We start from the raw sequence: 22501 nt of genomic DNA, 5'->3' as shown, positions 1-22501 counted from the left end.
TGCGGAGAGTGTGATCACACTGTTGTTCGGAACAGCTGATGCTCTCATGCACGTTTCAGTGTTACTTGCCTCGAAGCAAGCATAGAAGTTATTTAGCTCGTCTGGTAAGCTCGTGTCACTGGGCAGCTCTCGGTTGTGCTTCCCTTTGTACTCTGTAATAGCTTGCAAGCCCTGCCACATCCGATGAGCGTTGGAGCTGGTGCGGTACGATTCGATCTTAGTCCTGAATTGAAGCTTTGCCTGTTTGATGGTTCATCGGAGGGCATAGCGGGATTTATTATAAGCTTCCCGCTCCTTGAAAGCGGCAGCTCTACCTTTTAGCTCAGTGTGAATATTGACTGTAATCCATTTGTGGTTGAATCTGTGTTTGAAAGGGACCTTACAGATCATTTTATGTGTGGGGTACAGAGATGAGGTAGTCGTTAAAAATAATACAAATAAAAACAATCAATTGCGTATAGAATGAGTGCATGCAACTTATTATGTGACACATTTTTATTCCTGCACTTATTCAGGCTTGCAATAACAAAGGGGTTGAATACTTATTGACTAATGTCAACTTTCCATTTTTTTATTAATTTGTTTAAAAAAAATAACATTAACATAATTCCACTTGACATTATGGACAGAGCCAAAAAAACTACATTTAATCCATTTTCAACTCAGGCTGTAACACAACAAAATGTGGAAAAACTGTGTTAGCTCACTGTGTTAGCTCACTTAGAAGACTGTGTTAGCTCACTTAGCCAAAGCCCATAGGGGTGAGTCCAGGAAGCTAACACAAGTCTTCAAGTCTCCAGCAAGTTTACTCATCGAACCACCTCAGTTACATTTCACCCCCTTTGACCCCATACTCAGAGATCACGGCACCAATATAACTGACTGGGTTTGAAATCAGGCCTACTGCACAACAACACGTTCTATGGCAAAGAGAAGCAGAAGGATCTGTACACCCCATTTAATGAGAATGCAACAGAGGTGGCTTAGTGATCCATGCATGGGATGAGCAACCTTGCCTGAAGACGTGTTAGTTTGACTGAGGAGGTTCTAAGCCAGGTCTCCTGTGCACCAGACAATGTCTCAGACAAGTCACTCATCACTTAAATGATTAAATATTAAACCTTTAAACCTCTCACTAAATACTGTAAGTTACACCACAATGGTTCTCCAGCAGATTATTAAGAAAGGCTCATCCTTTGTTCTAAAATGGCCTTTGTGCCTTTATACAGATAACAACTTCTTATGTCCGACTAATTGAAAATTAAACAAGCCACACAAAGCTGGTTTCAATTTCAGTTTTATCCTCCAGAAAAGATAGAACAGATATTACAACAAATGTTATGGTTAAACTCAAATATACTGACTCATTAAAAAAAGTATCCTTTATGGAAAAAAATATACTTTTTAAAATTATATTTCTTAATGATATTATGAATAGAAACGGGGGAGTTATGTCACATATGTAGCTATCGGAAATTAATGGGAATATCTGCTCAATCCAAATGTACAACCAACTGACTGCAGAAATACCACAAAAACAGAGGAGGCAAGTGGAAAAGGGAGAAGGTAGGGAACTTGTTTGTACCGATTCCATGGCACATGGTTTATGGACTGGTACAAAAAACAGCACTTGATTCAACACTTAGAGTTTTCCTATTTAAATGATTATATCAAATTCTTGCCACCAACAGAATTCTACAGTTGAAGTCGGAGGTTTACATACACTTAGGTTGGAGTCATTAAAACTCATTTTTCAACCACTCCACAAATTCCTTGTTAAAAAATGACAACCTTACTCATCGTGGTCACCAGACCACCTGTGTTACACTTCACCTTCCTTTGACCTCCTCTTTGAAGAGACCGCTGCAAGCAGGACCAAAGCCTCAGCTTTATCTCAGCAGGCTAACAAAGTCTTAACCCAGTCAACCACATATTACCCTTATAATGAGTATCAATCAATCAATCATGTTTATTTTATATAGCCCTTCGTACATCAGCTAATATCTCGAAGTGCTGTACAGAAACCCAGCCTAAAACCCCAAACAGCAAAGCTAATTGCAGGTTGTAGAAGCACCGGTGGCTAGGAAAAACTCCCTAGAAAGGCCAAAACCTAGGAAGAAACCTAGAGAGGAACCAGGCTATGAGGGTGGCCAGTCCTCTTTCTGGCTGTGCCGGGTTGATTATTACAGACTATGCCAAGATGTTCAAAATGTTCATAAGTGACAAGCATGGTCAATAATAATCATGAATAATTTTCAGTTGTCTTGTTTCTATGAGCCGATCATTAAGAGTTGAAAACAGCAGGTCTGGACAGGTGGCGGTTCCATAACCGCAGGCAGAACAGTTGAAACTGGAATGAGAACAGCAAGGCCAGTGACTGGGACAGCAAGGAATCATCTGCCCGGTAGTCCTGACGTATGGTCCTAAGGGCTCAGGTCCTCCCGAAGAGAGAGAAAGAAAGAGAGAAGGAGAGAATTAGAGAGAGCCAATATTTCAAAATGTTCATAAATGACAAGCCATGGTCAAATAATAATCAGGACTAAAATTCAGTTGGCTTTTCATTAGCACGCCGATCATTAGAGTTGAAAAAGACAGCAGGTTCTGGAACATGAGTAGGGGTTCCATAACCGCGAGGCAGAACAGTTGAAATCTAGGCTATAGCAGCAACGCCAGGCGGACTGGGGACAGCAAGGAGTCATCATGCCCCGTGTACCTTGTCGGAGACTTTAACATGTCTAAAAATTGTTTGTGCAACACCAATCAACAACCGACACCACGTGTCCTTTCTTCTTCCTTTTAATCATTGAAAACATGTTGAATATTCTCACTTTCAAAGTGGATGTATTAAATACAAAGAAAACTTGTTCCCTGAAGTCTACTGTCTTTTAATGAAATTATCATCTGATATTATATACTTTGTCACTTTTAAGAAATGTGACAAACCTGCCCCTCTACAGTATGTAAAGTCCCATATAATTATTATATCCAGCAGAGAGGTACGATTCCATCTTTTACAAAAAAGATAGGATATGTCTAATTAAGATGTTCTAGCTTTACAGCCTTTAGTGGCCATTGCAGATTTAGCCGATTACACTCTATGGGCAGGGATTCCCAAAACCGGCAGTCTGCCCCCCCACAGCTGTATTAATGTATAGGGACATAAAAACAAACGTGATGTCTTAATGCTAAAGATGGTGTGAAGACCAAATAAAATTGAAACAGTATGCTATTGTATAGACATTTTTGAAAGAATATGACCATACATACGATTTTTGGTATAATTTGACCCACTCAGTCCCTTAAAGGGGCAATATGTAGTTTCAAACAATAACAAAGCAGACCCCCTCCACTGTAAGCAGCTGCATGGATGGGGCTGGAGGAAATGTAACCAGTCAATTCATATAGAGCTATGATGCAAGGACTGACCATCCAAGATACTGTAACGAACGTAGTCTTCATCGGAATGAGGAGTAGGAAGGATCGGACCAAAATGCAGCGTTGTAAGTGTCCGTTGATATTTATTATATCAGAACACGAAAAATACAAAAATAACTAAGTGAATGAAAGAAATTGAAATCGAAAACAGTTCCTGTATGGTGAAAACACAGACACAGAAAACAACCACCACAAACAAAAGTGGAAAACAGGCTACCTAAGTATGGTCTCAATCAGAGACAACGATTGACAGCTGCCTCTGATTAGGAACCATACCAGGCCTTAAAACATAAGAAAACAACACCTAGACATACAACATAGAATACCCACCCACATCCACACCCTGACCAAACAAAAAATAGAACATACAAAGCAATTACAGTCAGGCGCCGACAGTAAATGTGCGGATCCGGCTGCAAAAACCGAACCTATAGCGGGGGTCGTGGGCAGGCATTACTACGCGGTGGTGGTTCTGAGGGACTGGACCCGCTCCAACTTCTGGCTCGTACCCACTTCCCGTAATGCCTTCTGGAGCGGGAACCCTCACCGGCGACCCCGGACTAGAGGACGCCACTGGACTGATAGTCTGAGAGTGAGTGGCGCCTCTGGACTGACGGGCGGCTCTGAGGCCTCTGGACAGGAGGGCGGCTCTCAATCGAGACAACGATTGACCAGCTGCCTCTGATTAGAACCATACCAGCCATAGACATAGAAATAAACACTAGAGCATAACAACGATAGAAAACCCCCCAATCACACCCTGACCAAACAAAAAATAGAAACATACAAAGCAATCTACGGTCAGGGCGTGACAGATACTGTATAAAAATGATAGTTTTAACCATGTTTTGAGGCTATGCAGTGTTTGTTTACAATCACATTGCTTAAAAACAATTGAGTAAAACAAGCATATATTTTGGGTTCTGATGGGATATTACATTTGAATTAAGCACACGAGGCATTTCAAAGTTTTATTCTTCGAGAATTAATAGCTATATACAGTGACTCTTTTGTCAACAATCTACACAAAATAATGTCAAAGTAGAATATAAATTTTTTAAAGATTAATACAAAATTCATCACTAAAATATGGTTGTTGCATAAATATTCAGCCCCTTGTTTAGGCAAGCCTAAATTAGTTCAGGAGTAAAATTTGGCTTAACATATCACATAAGTTACATGGACTCACTCTGTGTGAAATAATAGGGGTTGACATGATTTTTGAATGACTACCCCTTCCTCTGTCCCCCATACATAGAACATCTGTAAGGTCCCTCAGTCAAGTATTGAACTTCAAGCACATATTCGATAACAAAGACCCCATAAATAAGGGTGATTGGTAGATGGATAACAATAATAAATCAGACATTGAATATGGTGGTCAAATTAATAATGATGTCTTAAACCACCCAGACACATCAAACATACAGTTGTTCTTCTGAACTGAACTGCAGGACAGGAATGAAAATGCTTAGGGATGTTACCGCAAAGCCCTTGCTGATTTTACAGCTACAGAGTTCAATGGCTGTGATGGGATAAAACTGACAATGTATAAACAGCATTGTACAATAATTACCTAAATGACAGCAGAGTGAAAATAAGAATTCAAAGAGATTAAAACATTCCAAACCTTGCAACAAGGCAGTAAAGTTGTTTGGTTGGAGATGGCACAACCAATTCCTGAGTGTAAGGGAGCAATTACCTTTTCACACAGAGGAATTGGGTGAGCATAACTTTGTAAATTAAATAAATAAAATAAGTAGAACTTTTGTGTTATTTGTAAACTCAGGTCCCCTTTATCTAATATTAGGTTTTAGTTGAAGATAAGATAACATTCAGTAACAAAAATAGAGAAAATCAGAAAAGGGACAAATACATTATCACGGCACTATAGGTCATACACCTGGTTGAGAAATTCTTCAGTAAAAAGAGTATTGTAATAACATGGGCGGTGTCCCTAACCGGTGAAATATTATCTTAATCTCATTACCAGGAAGGAGGAAGAAATTGTACCTGTTTTGCATACACATAAGGAAGCAACAATTTTCTTTACTGAAGGTAGTGCACTATCTAAGGTATAGAGTGCCATTTTAGACGCAGCCAGTGGGCTTCAAGACTTTAAGGTGCAATTGGGGGGGGGGGGGTTCTGGCAGTTGTAGATACAATACAGTAGGTGTCCTGGAGGGCAGGCAGTATGCACCCAATGGGCCCTCTGGGACAGGCCAAATTTCTTCAGCCTCCTGAGGTTAAAGAGTCGCTGTCGCTCCTTCTTCAGTAGGGTGTCCGTGTGGTTTGACCATTTCAGATTGAACGTGAAGTTCAGGAGGAACCGTGTGGTTCCTCCTGAAGTCCACAATCAACTCCTTTGTTTTTGCCAACATTGAGGGAGAGGTTGTTTACGTGGCACCACACTGTCAGAGTGCCTACCTCCTCCCGATAGGCCATCTCGTCGTTGTTGGTAATCAGGTCTACTATTGTCATGTCGTCCACGAACTTGATGATGGAGTTCGAACTGTGTGGGTATAAAGGGCTTACAGGAGGGAACTGAGCACGCACCCTTATGGGGCCCCCGTGTTGAGGATCAGTTGCCTAGCTTCACTACCTGGGGGCGGCTCGTCAGGAAGGCCAGGACCCAGTTGCATAGGGAGGAATTCAGTCCCAGGGCTGTGAGCATTGTGGTGAGCTTAGAGGGCACTATGGTATTAAAGGCCGAGCTGTAGTCGATGAACAGCATCCTCACATAGGCATTTCTCTTGTTCAGATGGGTGAGGGCAGTGTGCAGTGCAATGGCAATTGCATCGTCCTGTAGCGGGGCGGTAGGAAAATTGGAGAGGGTTGAGTGTGTCGGGGAGGGAGGAGGTGACAGAAGTGAGTTCTACAGGTCGGTAGTCAATCAGTTAAGTTACCTTCACTTTCTTGGGCACGGGGATGACAGTAGACATCTTGAAGCAGTTGGGGATAACGGCCTGAGCTAGAGAGATTGAAAATGTCAGAAAACTCAACAGCTAGCTGGTCTATACACGTGGCTTGAGATGTCGTCTGGGCCGGCAGCCTTGCGAGGGTTAACACGTTTGAATGACTTACAGACATTGTCTGTGGAGACCATAAGCAAGTAGCCCTCGTTGTCCTCAGGGGCTCTCCTTGGCAGCTCAGAGTTGTTTTGCACAAAGTGTGAGAAAGAGGTGTTTAGCTCGTCCGGTAGGGTGGCATTAGCGTCCGAGACGTGACTGGACTTCCTTTTGTAATCAGTGATCGTTAGAAACCTCTGCCACATACTCCCGCTGAATCACTCCTTCGCTTTGTCCCTGTACTGTACTTGTGTCTCACCATCTTGATCGATCTGGATAGGTTGTATTTGTACTGTTTAACCATACAATTGTCCCCCATACAATTGTCCCCTGTGTTTATGAGCAGCATCTTTCGCCTTCAGTTTCCCGACAAGACTGCCATCAATCCACTGTTTTTGATTTGAATGAGTTTTGAAAGACACTATCGATATCACATCATCTAAGCATATTTTTATGAATGCGGTGACTGAGTCAACGTATTCATTGATGTTATCCCTAGAGGCTACCCAAAACATATTCCAGTCTACGTGATCAAAACAGTCTTGGAAGATGGATTCTAGTTGGTCAGACCAGTGTTGTACAGACCTGATCATCGGAACTTCCCTCTTGAGTCTTTGTTTGTAGCAGGAAGGATTTTTTTTTTGTCATGGTCAGATTTGCTGAACGGAGGACGGGAGATGGCCTTATACCCGTGACGAAAAGGCATGTAGCAGTGGTCCAGCGTAAAATCTCTGCGAGTTGGACAGTTAATGTCTGCAGTTTGTTCAGGGTCCAGTGAAGATCTTTGATACATTTTGGTGTCGGCTTGAAGTGAGACGTACACAGTCGTGGCGATAACCCCTGAGAACTCTCTCGGAAGGTAAAAAGGGCCAACACTCAAAGTAAAACAGAGATTGGCTATTTCTTAATAGATATCAGTGCTTAACACTTACTACTAATAGTTGGCTAAAATAGACATTACGGTACTACACTGAGTGTACAAAACATTAGGAACACCTGCTCTTTCCATGACATAGCCTGACCAGGTGAATCCAGGTGAAAGCTATAATCCCTTATTGATGTCACTTGTTAAATCCACTTTGATCAGTGTAGATGAAGGGGAGGAGACAGGTTCAAGAAGAATTTTTAAGACTTGAGAAAATTGAGACATGGATTGTGTGTGTGTCATTCAGAGATGGAACAGGCAAGAAAAAATATTTAAGTGCCTTTGAACGGGGTATGGCAGTAGGTGCCAGGCACACCGGTTTGTGTCAAGAACTGAAACGCTGCTGGGGTTTACACTCAACAGTTTCCGATGTGTATCAAGAACGGTCCACCACCCAAAGGACATCCTGCCAACTTGACAAAACTGTGGGAAGCACGGGGGGGGTGAAACTCAATATTAGGAAGGTGTTCCCAAAGTTTGGTACACTCTGTGTATACAGTGTCAATGTTTAAACTCTGATATTTCATAATCAATGACCCAAAGCACCTACAGTTTACCTAATGTACTTCTGCACGTTCGTCATTGTTCCATTTTACTCACCACTTCCCTGTTCACAAACAAAAGGAGAAAACCTTTAGCCTACATCTTACCTAATACATTGGAAGGATTCTTAATCACATTGTCCTCACCTCTTCCCTTTTGCCAAACAAAGGGAGAAAACTATTACATCTTATGGTACAAATGAGACTAGGTGGGACATTTTACGCCTACTTGGACTTAATAGTTAGTAAGTGAAGAAATGACTTTTGAATCTTTGGAATGTGCAGATATTTGTATTCAAGTTTAATTTAAAATGACAGATTAGATTGTAGTTTACACAATATCCATTTATCACAAAATAACATTGTTTGGTCAAGTAATGGGACTTTATTAGCCCACTGTATTCAAAGCATTAATAGTTAATCGGTCAATGAAAGATTAAATAGTTGAAAGATTCTGCTGGATATAGTTAATCATCCCATTATAGAGGATAGTAACATCAATAAGGATCTGTTGAGATATTATACACAGCAGGATGTTTTTCTGCTTTTCTCTAGAGGATGAGGCACTCTATAGGAACATCATGGGTCTGTAGGTACCTGATCCATTTGTGGTGGGGCTCCCTGCAATGGATAAAAATAACACACTTCAACACATGCATGACAGATGAAAGAACACTTTTCATCAGGTTGGCATTTATTGGGAAGACTCATGTACTGGAGAAAGTCCTGCAGGGTAGTCACTAGCTGACAGAAACAAAGTCATAAAATCTGATTTTAAACCTAACCCTAACATTAAAAACACTGCTAACCTTATGCTTAATCCTAACATTAAATGGTTTTCATTCATTTTTACTATGTACACTACTGGTCAAAAGTTTTAGAACACCTACTCATTCAAGAGTTTTTCTTTATTTTTACTATTTTCTACATTGTAGAATAATAGTGAAGTCATCAACACTATAAAATAACACATACAGCATCATGTAGTAACCTAAAAAGCGTTAAACAAATCAAAATATATTTCATATTTGAGATTCTTCAAATAGCCACACTTTGCCATGATGACAGCTTTACACACTCTTGTCATTCTCTCAAACAGCATTATAAGGTAGTCACCAGGAATGCATTTCAATTAACAGGTGTGCCTTCTTAAAAGTTAATTTGTGGAATTTCTTTCCTTCTAAATGCGTTTGAGCCAATCAGTTGTGTTGTGACAAGGTGGGGTGGTATACAGAAAATAGCCCTATTTGGGAAAAGATCAAGTCCATATTATGGCAAGAACAGCTCCAATAAGCTAAGAGAAATGGCAGTCCATCATTACTTTAAGACATGAAGATCAGTCAATCCGGAACATTTCAAGAACTTTGAAAGTTTCTTGAAGTGCAATCGCAAAAACCATCAAGCGATATGATGAAACTGGCTCTCATGAGGATTGTCACAGGAATGGAAGACCCAGAGTCATCTTTGCTGCAGAGGATACGTTCATTAGAGTTAACTGCACCCCAGAAATTGCAGCCCAAATAAATACTTCACAGAGTTCAAGTAACAGACACATCTCAACATCAGCTGTTCTGAGGAGACCAGGCCTTCATGGTCGAATTGCTGCAAAGACACCACTAGTAAAGGACACCAATAAGAAGAAGAGACTTGCTTTGGCCAAGAAACACGAGCAATGGACATTAGACCGGTGGAAATTTGTCCTTTGGTCTGGAGTCCAAATAGGAGATTTTTGGTTCCATGAACGGATGATATCCGCATGTTTATTTCCCAGCGTAAAGCATGGAGAAGTAGGTGTATTGGTGGAGGAGGAGGTGTTATGGTGTTGGGGTGCTTTGCTGGTTGGTGATTTATTTAGAATTCAAGGCACACTTAACCAGCATGGCTACCACAGCATTTTGCAGTGATACGCCATCCCATCTGGTTTGCGCTTAGTGGGACTATCATTTGTTTTTCAACAGGACAATGGCCCAACACACCTCCGGGCTGTGTAAGGGCTATTTTACCAAGAAGGAGAGTGATAGAGTGAGTGATAGAGTGCTGCATCAGATGACCTGGCCTCCACAATCCCCTGACCTCATCCAAATTGAGATTGTTTGGGATGAGTCGGTCCATAGACTTAAAGAAAAGCAGCCAACAAGTGCTCAGCATTTGTGGGAACTCCTTCACGACTGTTGGAAAAGCATTCCAGGTGAAGCTGGTTGAGAGAATGCCAAGAGTGTGCAAAGCTGTCATCAAGGCAAAGGGTGGCTATTTGAAGAATTTCAAGTATGAAATACATTTTGATTTGTTTAACACTTTTTTGGTTACTACATGATTCCATATGTGTTATTTCATAGTTTTGATATCTTCACTATTATTCTACAATGTAGAAAATAATCTAAATAAAGAAAAACCCTTGAATGAGTAGGTGTGTTCAAACTTTTGACTGGTAGTCTATATATCGAGAATTTTAACTTTGCCCTGCCTCCAGGACAAGATTCCTCCAAAAAACGTCAACCTGACCGTTTAAGGGAGATGTGAGAGAACCACCTGCTGAAAGTGCAACCCCCCCCCCCTTCAGTAGTGTATATGACAAGACCTGTGTGTGTGTACATGTAGCCAATCATAAAAGACCTACTGCGTGCACTGGAGACACATACTGTAGGGTGTGTTCGTAAATTCAATCTGGAGTACCAGATTGCGCTCTGAGTGCTCTCTGGGCTTTCGTAAATTCAGAGCTTTGTCAGATTGTCCATTCGTAAATTTAGAGCGTTTTGCTCTCGGATCATTCAGAGCGCACATTGGATGTTCTGGCCGAGGAGTAGGGTTGATCCGAGTGCTCTGGCCTCACAACGGCAGTCAAGCACCCAAGCCTACTAGCTAAGTTGCTAGCTACTTCCAGATACAAATGAGAGACATCCCGATGGGGTTTGTGGTTATTGTACGGAGATTGTGACAGCCGGTTAAATGGCGTCCCTTGACAAGATAAGAACAAGATGTATGTCAGGAGAAGTGCAGTACTTTCATAAGGAGACGCATACTTGGAATACGGAGGAATGGAGGGAAAAAGAGAGGCAGAGGAGGTCTAAGAGAGAGGGGGAGGAAGACGGTGAGCGTGAGGCGGTTAGAAACGGTGGAAAAAAGGGAGATTATTTGTTAAAGAAGAACAGTAGAAAGTGTAAGCAGAGTGAGCTGAAGACAGGAGGAGAAATGGAAGTGAATGAGGGACAAGTATCGGAGGTGGTAGGTGTGGGTGAAGTTCTCGGAGCCCGAGGCTTGCATCGAGGGTCTGGAGAAAGATGAGTCTGTGACAGTAGGAGTGAAGTTTTTGGAAAAAGTGGACCCTTGCCTTTTGGCTGATCCATATGTGGTTTCAGGGTGGGTGAAAACAGAGTTGGGTGCTGTGGAATCGGTGAGGGTAACCAGAAGTGGTCTAATAATAATTGTTTGTGTTTGTGCTGGTCAGAGGGAGAAGGCGCTTGGCGTTAAACGAATGGGGGCAAGACCTTTGAATTGTTTCGCTCTCAAGAATAGGGTACCACTGAAAGGAGTGATTACTGGGGTAGCAGTAAATGTAAAAGTTGACCAACTGAAGGGGAAGATTCCCGGTGTTTGTGATGCTCGTCGTTTGGTGCGACACAGACAGGGTGGCGAGAGTGGTGAAACAGAAGAGTCAAAAAAAAAGATGAAGAAAAGATTAAGATGGGCAAAAGAACACAGACACTGGACAGAGGAACTCTGCCTGGAAGGCCAGCATCCCGGAGTCGCCTCTTCACTGTTGACGTTTGAAGGAAGTCTGAAGGAAGAATGCTTTGAATTGATTTCCCTCAATCATTGGGTGCATTTTTTGTCACACTCCCTTCAAACAAGTCCTTGTGTTGATAAATCTTCCACCGACTAGACATTATGAAACATAAAATAGGTCCCACAAAATTACAATCAAAATGGAAAAAAACGGAGTTGTTTAAATGACAGGGCATATACCCACCACTTGCATACAGTAAACCACTCTACACTGTAACAAGCACTTCAGTTCATATAATTGAAATATTGAGGTTTGCCCTGAAGAGGGCACACTATCATTGCATTTGCATTTGCTGAGGAGAAAAGCAAATGGGAAAGACATATTACAGGTGTAGGGGGATATTATTTACACATTGCACATCTTGCTATTTCAAATTGTTAGACGACACAATATCACTGGATTACTGAAAGACCACATTATATAGGCTAATGATTTATAATAGTGTGGAAATGTAGCCTACAGTATAAACAAGCGGAATATAATAAAATAAATTGAATGCTATGATACCAGAAATATCCTACAATCACATCGAAATCCATTTTTGTAGACATTGCCCAACATAGGCTTAAAAAAATATTGCCAAACATATTGAATTGAAAACATGATTATGGCCGTGTTGGAGACGATCAAAACTGCAATGTATCATTGGTAAATTGTGATGGACTGACTGATCTACAACGAATAACGAGTCGTTATTTATGATGCATGGTGATTTGTAAATCAGTCAGACACCTACAGTCCTTTTGATTATCTGGAACACGGCCAGTGTCTAGATGGCAGCTTGCAGGAGAGCAATACCTTTACGTCAGAGCGACGCTGGCAATGACGAACACAGCAACTCTCCTCCATGCCTTACCTTCTTCGGCTCAAAAAAAATTGAAAGAGAGAGAGAGAAGCCCTCATCAGTACCACTGTGATGACACTTCTGTAGCCTGTGACCACGGGTACAGACCAACTTCTGTCAACTTGAACGATCAATAATTAACGTTTTTTTGGACCACATTTGCTCGACTGAGAACAACAAACAACTCTTACTCTTAACAACTAACTAAACAACCAACTACAGTCCTGTGAACATTTCGTGTGTGCGTTTGTTTCCCTTATGTCCCGAAAATCGAGCGACAATGACTATAGTCTTCGTAGTATGAGCAACCTGATGGGTGAGAGGAGGAAGAAAGTGAACGATGACGGAGAGCGGAGCCTCATCAAAGCTCCGTCCAGCGCGAGCATCAACAGCCAGGCTGTCCCTGCCAATGCCGCTACCGCCACCACCACCGGGGACCTGGAGAGAGAGGCGCGTAAACAGTTCCACCAAGATGTCACACCTGGGTTTGTTTATGTTCTGGCCGCGTTCTCCGCGCTGGGTGGCTTTCTGTTCGGCTATGACACCGGGGTAATCTCGGGAGCGATGCTCCTGCTCAAGAGGGAGATGAATCTCAGCACCCTATGGCAGGAGGTTCTGATCTCTAGTACTGTGGCTGCCGCCGCGGTGTCCGCGTTTGCCGGCGGGTTCTTGAACGGAGTTTTCGGGCGCAGGGTCTGCATCCTCCTGGCTAGTTTTATCTTCACATCTGGGGGAATAGTGCTTAGCGCAGCTCCCGATAAGGTGGTTCTCCTGGTCGGACGTCTCATTGTCGGGCTTGGACTTGGTAAGGTGTCTCCTTAGTTTCTGCAACTTTTCACTTGTTTACTTATCTCGTTCACAAGACAATTAGCCTGGGGGTGAGATGACTTGTTTACAGGTAGGGTAACAAAAATGTAATTGCTGACACAAAAAAAACGAACTTTGGTGAGAATGTGGAAACAGAAAATAAATGAACATGGTTGACAAGTCTTTAGTTATTAAAATACAAAAATTCTAGAAAAGGGGTGTCTTGCCCAACTATTGGGGCAGAATGCCCCTCCCTAAGGAGCAAGCGGCCCGCTGAAAATGTGTGCGTTAAAATCCATCTAATCCGTTTTATTTAGTAATTTTTTAGTAATTGACTCTAGAAAACTAGTTATATTTTATTAGACCAATCAAATATTGAAACAAAATGGCATTGCACATCTCACTATTAATAACCTATGATGAGGTTTTAATGTAAGCCTAAAACTCTATTTTAGGCTTACATTAAACCCTTTTTTTAAACTTTTTTTTTTTTTTTACATCACCTGCACATTCTCTTAAATCCCAGCAGATGCTAGCTCATGCTAACTAACTAGCTAACTCACATTCCTACTCAAAATAAACGTTTCTAAAGATACTGTATGATTTATTTGAAGATATTGTTTGATTTATAACCTCCAGATTCACCTGAAATGTGCTTACATTAATGCTAGAAACAAATTCCCAACCTAAAAGGGGTAAAATGCCCCTGGGGGTTTCAGGGGTTTACATATAGAATATTAGAGGAGGCGTTTAGCTATAGGGCCTAAATGCTATTGGTCAGATTTTTGCAACCAATCACATCATGTGTTGTGTCCTATTGTGATTGGTCCCTGAGCCTATATGAGGCCATTTTGAAATATAGAAAAGTCTCTTCCTTTTTCATCTGTACAACCAACACAGAAGGCCAGAACCTAAGATGTAGTCTGTCAGCCAGAAATAAGTAAAACCTTTATGAAGGTCAAGGACCAAAATGCATACGTTTTACTTTTAACAAAAAAGAAGCTCCTTTATCAACATCCACTGTCCTCAGAGTGTTGCTGAATTTACTCTTCACTTCAGGCTAATCTCATTCACATAGACTAGGGATGAGGTTATCTGTGTACGGGTAAGCCTAGTTTATTACACTCAGACAGTTTAGGTTACCATTATAGAGGGCAACTAACGTGCATGCATGACAGCACATGCCTTGTAGGCTACAGTATTTTGATTGGCAAACCTAATACAAAACTGAGAAAGTTTACTTCTTAGGGATAGTCAATACTTTATTTAGCTGTATACCAAAGCAATAATCAAACTAGAAGTTGCTAACTTCATCCCACTACTTTGAGACTGGCTTGTTGTCAGGGTTACTGATATCTGACTGCAGTGCCTAGGCCTATGGTATTTTTGGAGGTAGTAGGCTTTTGAAAGATTTCACACTGTTTGGCATTCAATGAGAATTCGATGTACCGAAGGTATTTATAGCAACCTCTGGGTGACTCGTAGTCTTGATGTTGCCTTTGATTGGAAATGAAGATTGGCCTGTCATGCTCAGTAGAATAATGTTCATAGTATGGAGTTACTTTGGGCATTAAAATCATGTAGTGGTGAAGTAGTGTGCCATGCTTGGAAGTCATCACTGTTAAGCCTTGTCTTAATTCTTGGCTTCATTGAGCACAACAAGTGGAGGAATGGACTAAGGGTGCTATGCTTTGTGTGTTTTTGCTGTTTGAGTGAACTAGTCATAGGGATTAGCCAATCTTTGTTTTTGTTTTTGACACCAATTAATAGACCCAGAGAGTAAGCCTGTGCAAATATGAATCAGCCTTTTATCTTTCAAAAACTGCTCTCTCTCTCACACACACACACACACACACACACACACACACACACACACACACACACACACACACACACACACACACACACACACACACACACACACACACACACACACACACACACACACACACACACACACACACACAGTAGACTCTCACTCTCTTCTCGCTCAATATTACCCCTCAGACACATCAATCTTCCAAAACAAATTCAATAGTTAGTATTTTCCAAAGATTGAAAGAAGCAGTTTATCCGGCCATCGAAATAGTTAATTGATCGGGTCACACGGGTTACATTTGCCTCTCCATCTCTAGGCATTGGCTTTATGTCTGCTCATGCATTACTCATTTTGATGCCAAACCCACCGCTGGTGTGTGTGGCTAAAGAGCTCTATTTTCATCAACAAATGTAAATGCCTGGAGTATGCTAAACAGCACTGTCACTTGGATTGGAACCGGTGCCTTGGTCAGATGACATGAAAATAGAGCTCTTGGGCCACACACACCAGTGGTGGGTTTGGCGTTGAATTGAGAATGCATGAGCATAAGGCTGCATACTTATTGTAAAAAATAGTGGTGGACGTTTGATGCTATGGAGCTATTTTGCTCCCACATGGATATCAAGGATCTGGAAGGATTATGTAAGGAGAAATGGTCTAAGATCCCTCCCATTTTAGAAAAAGGATTCATGTCGTTATCCTCGCAAGGTTAAGGTATTGAAAGGTATTGAAAACAGGGGTGTGAGAAAAACAATTATTACTTGTTCATTTCTCTGAGAAATTGTATTAGTATAACATAATATAATTTCCCTTTTTTTAGCATACAATATACAAGTATATACAAGTACAAGTCAAGTTTGGACACACCTACTCATTCAAGAGTTTTTCTTTATTTTTACTATTTTCTACATTGTAGAATAATAGTGAAGACATCAAAACTATGAAATAACACATATGGAATCATATAGTAACCAAAAAAGTTTTAAACAAATCAAAATATATTTTATACTTGAGATTCTTCAAAGTAGCCACCCTTTGCCTTGATGACAGCTTTATACACTTTTGGTATTCTCTCAACCAGCTTAATGAGGTAGTCACCTTGAATGCATTTAAAATAACAGGTGTACCTTCTTAAAAGTTAATTTGTAGAATTTTTTTCCCTTCTAAATGCGTTTGAGCCAATCCGTTGTGTTGTGACAAGGTGGGGTGGTATACAGAAGATAGCCCTATTTGTTAAAAGAAGAGTCCAAGTTTTGGCAAGAACACCTCAAATAAGCAAAGAGAAACGACTGCCCATCATTACTTTAAGACATGAAGGTCAGTCAATCCAGAACATTTCAAAAACTGTGAAAGTTTCTTCAAGTGCAGTCGCAAAACCCATCAAGTGCTATGATGAACTAGCTCTCATGAGGACCACCACAAGAAAGGAAGACCCAGAGTTACCTCTGCTGCAGAGGATAAGTTCATTAGTTAAATGCAGAGTTAAATGCACCTCAGAAATTGCAGCCCAAATAAATGCTTCACAGAGTTCAACTAACAGACACATCTCAACATCAACTGTTCAGAGGAGACCAGGCCTTCATGGTCGAATTGCTGCAAAGAAACAACTACTAAAGGACACCAATAAGAAGAAGAGACTTGTTTGGGCCGAGAAACACGAGCAATGGACATTAAACTGGTGGAAATGAGTCAAAATTTGAGATTCTAAGTTCCAACCGCCGTGTCTTTGTGAGACGTAGAGTAGGTGAACAGATGATCTCATGTGTGGTTGCCACCGTGAAGCATGGAGGAAGAGGTGTGATAGTGTGGGGGTGCTTTGCTGGTGACACTGTCAGTGATTTATTTAGAATTCAAGGCACACTTAAGCAGCATTCTGCAGCGATACGCCATCTCATCTGGTTTTTGCTTAGTGGGAATATAATTTGTTTTTCAACAGGACAATGACCCAACACACCTCCAGGCTGTGTAAGGGTTATTTGACCAAGAAGGAGCGTGATGGAGGGCTGCATAAAATTACCTGTCCTCCACAATTACCCAACCTCAACCCAATTGAGAGGGTTTGGGATGAGTTGGACCGCAGAGTGAAGGAAAAGCAGCCAACAAGTGCTCAGCGTATGTGGGAAGCATTCCAGGTGAAGCTGGTTGAAGAATGCCAAGAGTGTGCAAAGCTGTTATTCTACTTTGAAGAATCTCAAATATAAAATGTACTGTTGAGGATAGAGGGCGCTATTTACACTTTGGGGGAAAATCGTGCCCAATTTAAACGGCCTCGTACTCTATTCTTGCTCGTACAATATGCATATTATTATTACTATTGGATAGAAAACACTCTCAAGTTTCTAAAACCGTTTGAATTATATCTGTGAGTAAAACAGAACTTATTTTGCAGCATACTTCCTGTCAGAAAGTGAAAAACCTCAAATCGAGGCTCTGTTCCAGGGCCTCCCTATCATTTTGCTTGAGATTTGTGACTATACATGCACTTCATACGCCTTCCACTAGATGTCAATAGACTGTGAGAGGTGAAATGGGGTCTCAATCTCTTTCTATGGTCAAAAGAAACAGCTTGGAATGACATGACCCCAGAATTCGTTTGTTCAGGAAGCGCATAAAGGTCACCAGTATTGGCTTCTGAAAAGCAATCGTTATAGACGTCTTATATCTCCGGCTTTGATTTTATTTGATAAATGTGAAGATATCATCGTAAAGTATGTTTTTTCAATATAGTTTTATTCGATTATTGAATTTTTTTCGGGACGTTAGACGTGTTGCGTTCTTTGCGTTTGGTGAAGATGGACAGCTTAGCGCCACTTGGCTAGTTTTGCTTGCTAATTCGCGAGGGAAAAAGGCCATTCTAAAACCAGACAACGATTGTTCCCGACAAAGGACCCCTTGTACAACATTCTGATGGAAGATCATCAAAAGTAGGACCCATTTTATGATGCTATTTCATATATCTGTCGAACATGTGTACTATTAGGTAGCGCCCAGATTTTGGGCACGCTCTCGCTATAACGTAAGCTGGATGTCGTAATGAAGTTATTTTTAGAATTCTAACACGGCGATTGCATTAAGAACTAGTGTATCTATCCTTTCCTATACAACATGTATTTTTTTGTCATGTTTATGAATAGTTATTTGGTCAGAATAGGTGAGTTTTAGAAAAATATCCGCACATTCTGGGAAAAAGATGCTACGTTAGCACAATGTATAACCACTGATTTCAGCTCTAAATATGCACATTTTCGAACAAAACACAAGTGTATGTATAATGATGTTATAGGACTGTCATCTGATGAAGCTTATCAAGGTTAGTCAAAAATTATATCTTTTGCTGGTTTGTTACGATCGCTAACTTTTGCTGCTGGTAAATGGCTTGTGTTTCTGGCTATTGTGGTAAGCTAATATAATGCTATATTGTGTTTTCGCTGTAAAACACTTAAAAAATCTGAAATATTGGCTGGATTCACAAGATGCTTGTCTTTCATTTGCTGTACACCATGCATTTTTCAGAAATGTTTTATGATGAGTATTTAGGTATTCCACGTTGGTCTCTATAATTACTCTGCCTGCTTCGGTGCTATTTGTGACGGTAGCTGTGATGGTAGCTGCAATGTAAAACTGATTTATAGCTCAAATATGCAAATTTTTCGAACAAAACATAGATTTATTGTGTAACATGTTATAAGACTGTCATCTGATGAAGTTGTTTCTTGGTTAGTTTGGTTGGTTCTTGGTTAGTTAGGTTGGTTTTGTGCATGCTACCTGTGCTGTGAAAGAAATGTCTGTGCTTTTTTGTATTTGGTGGTGAGCTAACATAAATATACTGGTGTTTTCGCTGTAAAACATAAAAAAAAATCGGACATGTTGATTGGATTCACAAGATGTTTATCTTTCATTTGCTGTATTGGACTTGTTAATGTGTGAAAGTTAAATATTTCTCAAAAATATTTTTTGAATTTCGCTAGCGGAACGCTGGGGCTAGACAGGTTAACACTTTTTTGGTTACTATATGATTCCGGTATTTTATAGTTTTGATGTCTTCACTATTATTCTACAATGTAGAAAATAGTAAAAATAAAGAAAAACCCTTAACTTTTGACTGGTACTGTACCTCAGTATTATATACAGTCATTTTTGCTCATCTTTATCAAGTGTGTCAATAATTTCAGACCCCACTGTATTCCGAGCGTACCCTGTCACACGTCCAATCACATTTACATGACGGCAGGCTGGGCTCGTCATAACTTTAATTGCTTAGCATTTCTGAGGGAAGGTCATTCTTGCCGTTTGTCAGGAGGAGGCAGAAATGCATACCTTTGACTGGTCTTTAACACAAGCCTGGGGTTTGGTTCATCTTACCATCTTGAGCCAATTATTGGTGAGTTGACCTTTAGGTGGACACATTGGAGAGCGGTGTAGAGTCCCAAATGGCACCATATTCCCTTCATAGTGCACTACTTTTGACCAGGGCCTATATGGCTCTGGTCAATAGTGAACTAAATAGGGATTAGGCTGCCATTTGGGATGCTTCCTTGTTCTGTGGTATGTCTATAAGGCACAGAATGAGGATGATCTGTTTCTATTAAGTGATATTGTCCGTTTTATTATTGACAAACAGGTATTTATTGACCAACAACATTGAAGTCAATGTCCTAATTTGATCTCAATCATAACATATCGTAAATGATTTTAAAAAATGACTTGACCGATAGAACTCAATCTAATGATGGTGTTAAATCAGGTTTTGTGGATATATTACGAAAGGTGTCCTGTAGGGGTCGAGTCCTGTACATCTTTATGTTTACATTAACAATATTGACTTGTCTGTAAAGAAAAATGTTAACCTGCACTTGTATGCCGATGATGCTGTTGTGTATACTGTCGCCCCCACGGTTGACCAGGCTCTATCTGATCTACAGTCTGCTTTCATTGCTTTACAGAAAAACCTTATTGACCTGAAATTAGTACTGAATGCAGGTAAAACTAAGTATATGTTGTTCCCTAGAGCACATAAAAATAAGTTTGATGTTTTTTTGCATATTGATGTGTTAGTTAAGAAGCTGAGAGTAAAAATAGTCTTCCTCTATAGAAATAGGTCCTGCCTCTCGCTAAATAGTAGAAAGCAGATGATTCGGTCAACGTTCCTATCGGTCCTGGACTATGGCCACATCATCTATATGAACGCAGCTGCCACTTCATTAAARCCGTTAGATGCAGTTTATCATAGAGCATTGCACTTTCTTACGGGCGACAATTTTAGTAGTCATCACTGCAGTCTCTACCAGACAGTTGGTTGGCCCTCTGTGATGTCACGTAGGTTACATTGCACAATACATTGCTATGTTTTCATTTATAAARCCCTTTTACATTAAGTCCCACTGTACCTAACAGCATTACTAAACTTTAGACATAATGTTACCACACCCCATCTCGGGGATGGCTAACTCTGGAAACTCCTTTGGTCTCTACTCTAATGTTCTTAAATGTTATGTTGTGGTGCCTCTAGGTGAATTCAGAAAGCTGATTGAGGGCCTTATTACTGATGAATGTGTTTGTATTTTATTACCGTGTTTTTCTTTCTTGCATTTTGTATTGATATTTTGATGTGTGTATTTTCTGTCATTTATGTAATTCAGGGCTCATCTGTAAAAGAGACCTTGGTCTCAGTATGACTCCTTGATCAAATAAAGGTTAAATAAAATACGATTTTGGATGGGATATTTCAGTCTGATCCTGAAAATCCATGACGCCTATTGCAGTACCATGCACTTTTTGTATTATAGAGAGTGCTGCTAGTCCTGTGGGTTTCAATGACTTCCACATGGTGACTACTTGCTATAAATAGAAAGTCTTTGACACATGATGCTAGTTCGTTCAGGATAGTGTGTGCCGCTGTCCTTGGTCCTGAAAGGAGAGGTCATTATAATGGATGGCTGTGACTGTGGCCGTGGCTGTGAGAGTCTTGGTGCTGGTGAACTCCACATGTGTCTGAGAACTGAGTAGAGGCCTGGGGAGACCAGAAGGACTGACTAAAGGCTGTCGCTGATAACAAGAGAAGGAGGGAGTGATGGGGAGGAAAGGATGGCTAGGGCTCTACCACTCTCTCAGAATCCGCCCTGCAAACCGGGAACATTCCTAAAACATTAGCTAAGATTTACATTAAGTTCTAGTTATTCTGGGCATACACTACACAACTTCTAAAATCTTAACAACTTGGATGTGCTCACATTTCCAGATTTCCTTGTCCAAAATCTTTAATTCCGTCCATCCTCATCCACAGGACTGTGGCGCTCACATTACACGATGATTCACTAATTGATCTTGCACTGAATTTCTCAGTTGTTGTAGGAAAAAAATGCCAACACGCAAACTGTGCACGTTAGTATGTGCAGAAACATAAAAAAAGAGACGGGATCGCAGAATATTGACTTTAAATGATGATGATGATGATATGAAATTATCCTCTTGGTTTCCGTCACGGTAGGACTCAGAGGTAATATTGAAAAGACAGTTGTGTTCTGTCCACAGCTCCACCAATCTGTCTTCCGTCACCTCGGTCCACATGGTGTGTTGTTGTTGCTGTCCACTTCTCCGTTATTGTCTTGGTCTCACATGCTGAGTGCTCATTGGCTTTTGGCAGTGGTCCCTGCCCAATCGCGTCATAGCACTTCTCATACTGCAAGGTGCACAACCAACATTTCTGACGTCGGAAAATTATCGGGACATCCAACAGGGGTCTGGAAAACGGAACAGCCATCATCCGTGCGTCCTTGACCCGCTCTAACTAGGCGTGTCCTGACGTGCTGATCCTATACCAAGTTCATAGGATTTCACCCCGATCATGAACATTTGTCTAGGATGGCAAAAACGTGCCGAATTTGTGCCCGAATTGTGTAGTGTATGTCCTGCATTAGGGTTTTATCTAACATTAGGATAACATCCCAAAAACATTCACTCTATCTAGCTGTCTGTCTCTCTCTTTCTGCCTATCTCTCTCTCTTTCTGCCTATACTGCTCTGCGGGTCTTGGTCTGCCTCTCTTTTCTCTCTCTCTCTCTTCTCTCTCTCTCTCTCTCTCTTTCTCTTTCTCTCTCTCTCTCTCTCTTTCTCTTTCTCTTTCTCTCTCTCTTTCTCTTTCTCTCTCTCTCTCTCTTTCTCTTTCTCTTTCTCTTTCTGCCTCTCTCTCTCTCTTTCTTCCTCTCTCCTTTATTTTAATCCACATTAAAAACTTTGCAACATAATAAACGCTCCAGTACTCTTAATTCCATTCACAAC

The 22501-nt window shown here is 40.9% G+C and overlaps 1 protein-coding gene across 1 annotated transcript in view; it reads left to right on the top strand.

Annotated features, from left to right (window-relative positions):
- Positions 1-12578: 12578 nt before the first annotated feature.
- Positions 12579-22501, top strand: part of LOC111951530 (proton myo-inositol cotransporter) — a 76366-nt gene continuing 66443 nt past the window's right edge. Inside the window, 1 exon segment of the mRNA XM_023969704.2 lies at positions 12579-13403. Within this exon segment, the coding sequence (XP_023825472.2) occupies positions 12857-13403 (547 nt within the window). The 5' untranslated portion in view covers positions 12579-12856.

Source organism: Salvelinus sp. IW2-2015, linkage group LG24, assembly GCF_002910315.2.
Source record: "Salvelinus sp. IW2-2015 linkage group LG24, ASM291031v2, whole genome shotgun sequence".
NCBI lineage: Eukaryota > Metazoa > Chordata > Actinopteri > Salmoniformes > Salmonidae > Salvelinus > Salvelinus sp. IW2-2015.
Note: the sequence above shows the minus strand (reverse complement) of the source record. Positions and strands in the feature narration are given on the sequence as shown.